Here is an 8,060-nt window from a genome sequence, read left to right as displayed (position 1 = left end):
TTTCTTTGGATAAAAAAAGTATGAATTACATCGTTCCGACAGTATTTAATCATATTTAAAGAGGAAATCTATTACCCAAAAAACAAACACCTGACAAATTTGAAGTGCATTCCTAATGGTTAAGGAGATTTCGTAATCAGTGAGGGGGTGAGCGATATTTCATGAGTTATTAATCATTCATTTTATTTTTATTTTCAGGTAAATAACTGTCTATCAGGTTTCTCGCGAGAAGAATATATCTTACGAATACATTGCTTACAAATTCTTTTGATTAAAAAACAGAAATGATAAGGGGCTGAAATTTTTAATATTTAACTTTATTCAATGGCAATCTTACCAAAATGGTCTATCAGCTCATTCCATAAGTTCTTATAACGTACTTTGAATCATTTGAGACTTCGGATTAAAAAAAAAAAGAATTAAAGGGAAGAATTATTATCTGTGAAGACAGTTTTGATAGATTTGTTTAAAAAGTTTCATGAATTATTACTTTAATTTTAGGGTTTATTAAGACATTCGAATAGTTGTGAAACAGCTATTCGAATTAGAAAATATAAACAAAATAATTATGCATTCCATTGATCTCATATTAGAAAAAAAAAAATTAAGATTAAAATGTATACAAATCATGTAAGCTACCGAGAAAAAAAAAGTCCTAAATATGATTAAATATTGAAAGAAATATTCATAGGAATTAAACATTGATAATTTGAAATGGACACTTTACCAAACTAGTAGAAGTATTTCTTTTAGTGCTTTATTCTGATGCTTGAAAGTAGGAATATAATTTTATTCCCAAGCATTTGACATGAACTTCAGAAGCTGCTGTCATCAAATAAGTCAATATGAATATACAGGCCACTAGAGCAGCTGTGCTATATTGTGTCGAATAAATTGATACATTATCTTCGAATTTCTATCAAAATCTTATTTACGCTTCTCTCCCTCTCCTCTTCATCGAAACAAATTCTTGAAAAGGGCTTAAACTTTTCATTTCACAAATGGTGTTTAGGGAATCAATACTCTGTAAAACAAAATTTTTTTAAGAAACTTTTCTCCCCACACTTGATTAGGGCAATTTTAATTTTTACGAATCGGAAGAGGGGAGAAAAGAAAGAACACACAAATACAAAAAGCGAAATTTCTCTTAAATGGAACTAAATGATTTCTCAATTTTGACCTCTCAAATAATTCTATCAAGGACATTTATCATGCCTGCCACACCTAGTTACACCACTGCTAATATGATATGTACATTAAATACTTTACACTTGTATTATGTTATATAGCATAACTACAAGTTTCACATCCTGTTTTGAATATTTTTTAAAATCCAATTCACGTTTTTACAGAACCACTTCTGCCCAAATTCGTCCATTAAAGCTAGCCTTTTGTTTTCACTATATTGATTGAATCGTAAAATTTCTTTTGCATTACACATTCATCCCGAATTTCATTTTCTCATTCTACAAATAAAATAGAATTGTATATATATAAAAAAAAGTATAATTTGAAAATTTATTTAAAGAAATTTCAGTTAAATTTTTATTTGTGCTGCATTTTTTTTTAAAATTTAAAACATTTAGTAACCTTTTCTACTCCTAATGTCCCATTTTACTGCCATTATGCAGGATGCATCGTTTTTACATTCTTGTTGGATAATGATTATTACAAAAACTGTATAATAGGAAAAACTTTTACATTAAATTTTAGGAATTATAACAAACTTACAACTATTTCTGAGATTTCTAAGCATTAAAAGGAATTTATACTCAAATAAGTATAAAAATGCATCTCATTACTTTTTGGAGTGCAAAGTGTTAAAACTAACTATGAGAAAATTTATAAAAACAAGAATTTCTTAAAAGGTGACAGTTATAAAAAGTGAATCAGATCAACCTTTCATTTATTTCATTAAATTATTAAAAAAAACCTCGCACATAAAAACAGTAGAATCTTTAGGGAAATAAATGTGTACTTTTTGACATTGACACATTTTTTGAGGTAAATAAGGTGCTGTGGTACAGAAAATTTATTTCTGCAGTTCATTTAATGTTGAAAAATATATATAAAATAGGAAAAACTGTCAATAATTTAGCCTTTGGGTGTCCATTTACCCTTTTTTATACTTTGCATTTTCGTTTCATTTACACTCTTTTCACTTTTTCTAAGATATTTCAATTTTAATTTGTTTTGACTTCCTTCAGTTTTTACCAGCTTTTTTAGCTTTACTTTGATTTATTCACTATATATATGTATAAAAACAATAATACAAACACGGAGGAAAAATAAATAATTTTAAAAGCATAAATAAATAATTTAAAAAATCATTTAAAAGCTCAAAACAAAATGGAAGGTAATAGTGGTAATCAAGAAGTTATTGGTATATAAAAATAATAAACAAGAGACTAGAATAAAATGATAATTTAAAATCACATGCTGAATAAACTGCAAAAATGATACATCACCAAACCTTGCATTCTGAAATGGCAAAACAATTGCTCTTTTTCCCCTTGCAAGTACAAAGGTTAAATTTTGATTTATGTAATATCAGGCAGATGGACACACTACCACTTTTCACTTTGAAAATGCGATTTTATTTCACAGAATATCGAATTTGGTTTTTAAAATAAAATTTTGTTCAAATACATTAATTACTTTCAAAATGTAAAAACATTTTAGGGCTATATACCTAGGTGTGAAGATACATATTGCAGTTTCTACAATACTATTTTCATGTGAAATTGTTCTGGAGTTTAGTAACAATGATATGAAAAATTATATATAGAGTAGAGATTAAAAAAATATTTGAGTAATATGGTTAAATATATCATTTCAAACAATATACAAGAATTTGTAATTCAAGAAACTTGTCTGGGAGTTTCTTTACTTGTTCAAAATATTTTTAGAAAGTATAAATGTATAGAAATAACCGTGAAAAGTATGATGTTTGAAAAATGTATTGAAATATTACACGGAATAACAAAATTTTCCTTTATTACAATACTAGAAATAATTGAAGTGTTACACAAACTAACAGATTTGAAACACAGGTCAACATGTAACAGAAAAAGTATTCACAACAAATAGTAAAATATTCTATTTTCAGATTGATACAAATTTCATAATTATAAAAGTTGTATGTTTTTTCAGAAAATGAAAAATTAAAGTGAATAAATAGGAAATAGGAGAAAATTAAAGTTAATAATAGCAATAAAGAGATAAAAATTCAGAAATTTTCATGCATTTTCTAGAAAAAGTTCTTATTTATTAATTACTTATTAACCTCAAGTCAAGGAGTTGAGTAAGATCATATTAAGATAAGTTTATAATTAATAAAATCAATTAAAATTTTTGAAATGTTCCACTTTGTATTGCTCATATTATTAACTAAATAACAAAAATTAAACAAAATTTCATATAATTTATGGCCTGTGAAACAAATTTTAAATATGAAATAATATCATTTATCCTATTATGTCAAATAGTATTAATCACAATAGTGAATTTATCAGCATTTGGAGGATGGAAGATTAAATTTGTTAAACAATTAAATAAAGCTTGAATAAAAATATCAAATATAACAGAAAATGCAAAAATTATTCAGAACATTAACTAGCATATCAGTCATAGAAAATACGATTGTACTAAAAGAATCTAATCTGAACAATATAAAACAATCGTTCCTTAAATATATCTTAAAGGAGAATAACACGAAAATCTACCAATCAAACAAATAAATATATTCTAAATATCAATGAATAAAGGACACATAGATAAAATAGATGAGATGAAGTCCAACAATACATATAGGATTAAAATTGTTTAAACAGAACTTGTCCATTATTCATAGATTAGTAAATGAATGCCTATAAAATTAAACGAGGAGGACAAAGTCTATACAATGTTTACAAAATGCTGACATGAAATAACTTCCAAAGAGTATATTAACATTTTTTTAAACACCCTTATTATCCATCATTATATATCTTCAAGTTTTTTAAAAAACTTCATTCTCTAATAACTTTAATTCTTTTTGACTATCAAATAAATAACACAACAAAACCATAAACTTAAGACGTGAATCAACATTTTTAATGAAACATAAGATATAAGGGATAAAACAAATATCTGAACAATATTTCTGTTCAATGTGATTTTAGACATCCTCATGGGTGCAGATATCACGATTACAAACCAATGATATGATCACTTTTTAAGAGAACACATTTTATTCCAAACATATTTTTTCTTTCTTAATTTTAAGTGCTAGTTATCTTTAGCGACCAGAAGTTAGTCAGGAATATAGGTTAAATTTCATTTCAGTTAAATCGTGTCAATATAACCTCTTGTCTGCGATTTTGATAAATTTTTATACATTAAAGTTGTGTTATTTTAATTGTCTTACATATCTGTCTTTCTAACAGAGACTAGTCCCATGACATCATAGCATTTTTAAAAATATAAGTGTACGATTCCTCCCTCTTAAATTTCACGGTACTATAAGCCATTCTTTTATTTGTCTTGTATACTACACATATATATTAAACAGAATCTTTTTTCTTTAGCTTTCAACAACAACAAAAAAAATCATGCAATTGAATATTTAATGAAACAATGAAAACAGAATTTCAAAACAATGTAATCTAATATTGAAAATTAGAAAAAAATTAAAACTGCTAAAAAAATCAATTCTCAAATACTTTTTCGAATATACACTTCAAACTACATTTGTAGATACACTAAAGTATATTAGAGAAAATTGTGTATGGGTTTGAAAATACATTTAATATTAAAATAACATTTCTACTGTTACGTATAGTAAAAAATAAGAAAATTTGGAATTTCATTATGTATCTTTTAATTACTTATATATATAATATTTTTTTAGTCTAAATTAAATCTTAATTTTCTCATTTTCATTTGAAATTAACCTATAAAAACTTCATTCTAAAATGTTATCTTATTTACTAATCCAATTTCCGCTTTTTATTAAACTAATTTTGCACATGCTCTTTAAAACTATTGAATTCAGTAGGTTCACCTGCTCCAAGTGAAGGGATAAAAATCTTTAATGTTTATAACATTCTTTTAAAAATACCTGAATTTCCCTTTCCTAAGCCTGCGCATGTCAAAGAAATTCCTATCAGAATCTCATAGTAAAAACCACTGAATGGAAAATGTCGCTCTCCTTTGCTCTTGTCTCGCAATGTAAACAAATGTCAGTTTCATCATCACTTCTTGTAAATGATATGCCTCCCAGATCTTTAAAATTTCAAAAGTTTATTTCTGTTTGGCTACTAAAATATGTTATATATATATATAATTATATACGATAGACAGAAAGTGAGAGCGAAACAGAGAACTTGCTAACTGCAGACATACTTTTATGCCCATAACGATAAACAAATATAAATAAATTGAAAATTTTCTATTAAACCGGAAAAAAGTCCTCAGAATTATTATAACATGATGGTAATAAAAAAACCCAACATGGAAGAAATTCTCATTTAAATAAGTATTTCATTTGTTAACAAAACAAAAATCTAAACAGTTTCGAAATTTTAAAGATATAACATTCAACTTTCACATAATGAGCAAAAATGTAGAATAAGCTAATAAAATGGATATCAATATTATGCCAAATTTTTAAGTAGCATATCCCCTTAAAGAAGCATTTGAAGTCTCCTTAAAAGTAACAGAATTAAAATTGATGATACCTATATGAAACTCAGTCATCCTGGAGGCAAGGGATTACTTAAGATGCGCAGAACTGCAATTTTTGATGCAAAGATTATTTAAATTATCTCAGACGAATCAATCAATTATGGTAATTAAGTATAATGTGAACTTGCTATTAGGAACTCATATATTTCGGAGAGAGACAGAACTGACAATCTCCAAGTTACAAAGCAGATGCACATTCAAATTTGAGATGGTCTGATAATAATGATAATGTATAACGATGCAGTATTACACCATTTCTAAAATTAAATTAATTTTAGGAGGAAATTTTAGACCAAGTAAATTTCATTCCTTTTTAACAATTAATTGAGCAATCAGTTTCAATAAAATAGTGAAATACCACAGAAGATTTTATGAAGGTATTTGCAACCTTAGATACTTTAGCAAGAATAAGAATATGAATGTGTTTGATTTTCTAATTTCCACTTTTAACACTCTTCCTTTTTTTAATGCAACAACAAATAATTTCCATTTAGCATATTTTGTCAGAATTTTAATTTTAGTTTTACACACACACACACACACACACACACACACACACACGCACACAACAATCATTTAAAAAAAATTTCTTAATAATTAAAGTAAAAAGAAAACACAATTAATAATTTGTATCAGAAATTTAACATGCATTTCTTTTTTTCAGAGCCACATTTGAACACAAGTTACATAACTGGATACTAAATGTCATTTTATGGACTCAAGGTTCAGTATTATAAAATATCTCAAAGTAAGTAGTTTCTGTTGAAACTCAGTACAAATTGTGTAATGCCACAATTTAATGCAAAAATTCACTTTCAAACAATGAAGTATTTGCAATTTTTCTATTATTCTTTTCAAATGTTGGGTTTATAAAATATAAGTTAAGTCTAAAAATGGGCATACTGAAATTTATTCCCAATAGTATAACTGTTGGGTACATAACAAATATTATACCCAAAAGTGTCACCATTTATCTGATAAAATCTTTTATTAATCAACATTATAAAAATTAGATTTCAAAAATAAATTTAAATCATATAATTTATATAAATATTAATACAACATAAATAAAATGCAAACATCAAATGTATACAGAATTAATATAAATTCTTTCTTCGGTATATGTCTATGGATATCATGAAGCGCGCAATGTCCTTTTATGTGGATGTTACAGCAACTGAGATGTTAACAAACAAAACAATGATCACCAGAAGACTAAACTAGCAACTAAACATAAAATCATAAAATGGCACGGTTCAATTCCACCCGGGGAGTGATTTCGACAGTCATTGACTGGGATGTGTTCTGTTCTGGACAGCAGCCAACGCAGGCCCCTTTCGCGGCCTTGCTTTTGCAGCTCGATCCCAACGGTGTTCCTCGCTTTAACATTGAACCGGTTCAAAAACTCTTTCTAAAATGAAACACGGAAAATCAGCTTCAAAATATACTTTATGTCAATTACTTAACGATAAATTCATCAAATTCCACAATTTGAAGTCTTTTCAGCTGCATCTGCAAAGTTATTCATCTCCCACAAAAGAATCTTTTTGTGCAAGAAGGAAGGTTAACCACTAAATTTCCGTACAATAGAATAGCATAACGAAGAAAAATAAACTTTCTCCCTCCTACCAATTGAGCCTAAAAAGGGCAATTTAGATAAACATTTTCAACAGGATCGCAAAAACAAATTTCATTTTTGAAGTTGACACATTCTTTAATTATACAGTTTGACAAGCAAAGACACAGACATATAACTTATTGGTATTGGCTTATTTGATCCACATTTTGATACAGATCAGTAAATTTTAATGATAAAAACCGTATGCCAAAATTCAGATTAATTAAACAAAAAAGTGCCAAAGATTGCTTACCCATACAATAATAGTTTAATATTCCACTGAATGTTGCAAATTATGTGTTTAGCATCTTGTTTTTTTTTTTTTTTTTTTTTTACATAAAAGATGTTTTGAAGCGGTGATGGCAGCATCTGATCATTTGCTTCACAAGAATACTTGCCTGAACGAAATATTCGATGATTTGATAGGCCATTGATAACTGACGGTAGATTTAGCATGTACTATGCCTATATACATGGCATATCTACAATAAGTTTCAAACCATGGATCACTAAGCCAAATCCTTATACAGCAATATGGAGACTGGGGAAATAGTCTGAACAAACCGTAAGTGTTATTACCTGGCCACTGTAAATAAAACAACACTACTGCCACTGACATGATATCAAGAGCAAAAATCGAATATGAACGGGAGTCTGGTGTGAGATTCTGAAGTGGTGGGAATAAATGAGCAGAAGTTACAGTCTGCTTGTGACT

The 8,060-nt window shown here is 27.3% G+C and overlaps 1 protein-coding gene across 3 annotated transcripts in view; it reads right to left on the bottom strand.

The window, feature by feature from the left end:
- Window positions 1-3,727: 3,727 nt before the first annotated feature.
- Window positions 3,728-8,060, bottom strand: part of LOC129957336 (xaa-Pro aminopeptidase ApepP-like) — a 124,190-nt gene continuing 119,857 nt past the window's right edge. For all 3 annotated transcript variants that reach the window (XM_056069629.1, XM_056069621.1, XM_056069636.1), the window contains exon 20: window positions 3,728-7,138. In XM_056069629.1, coding sequence (XP_055925604.1) covers window positions 6,932-7,138 — 207 coding nt within the window. In that variant the 3' untranslated portion in view covers window positions 3,728-6,931. The remainder of the gene's footprint in view (window positions 7,139-8,060) is intronic.

This window comes from Argiope bruennichi, chromosome 2, assembly GCF_947563725.1.
Source record: "Argiope bruennichi chromosome 2, qqArgBrue1.1, whole genome shotgun sequence".
NCBI classification, from domain to species: domain Eukaryota; kingdom Metazoa; phylum Arthropoda; class Arachnida; order Araneae; family Araneidae; genus Argiope; species Argiope bruennichi.
The sequence above is the reverse complement of the archived record's forward strand: the minus strand, read 5'-3'. Positions and strand labels throughout refer to the sequence as shown.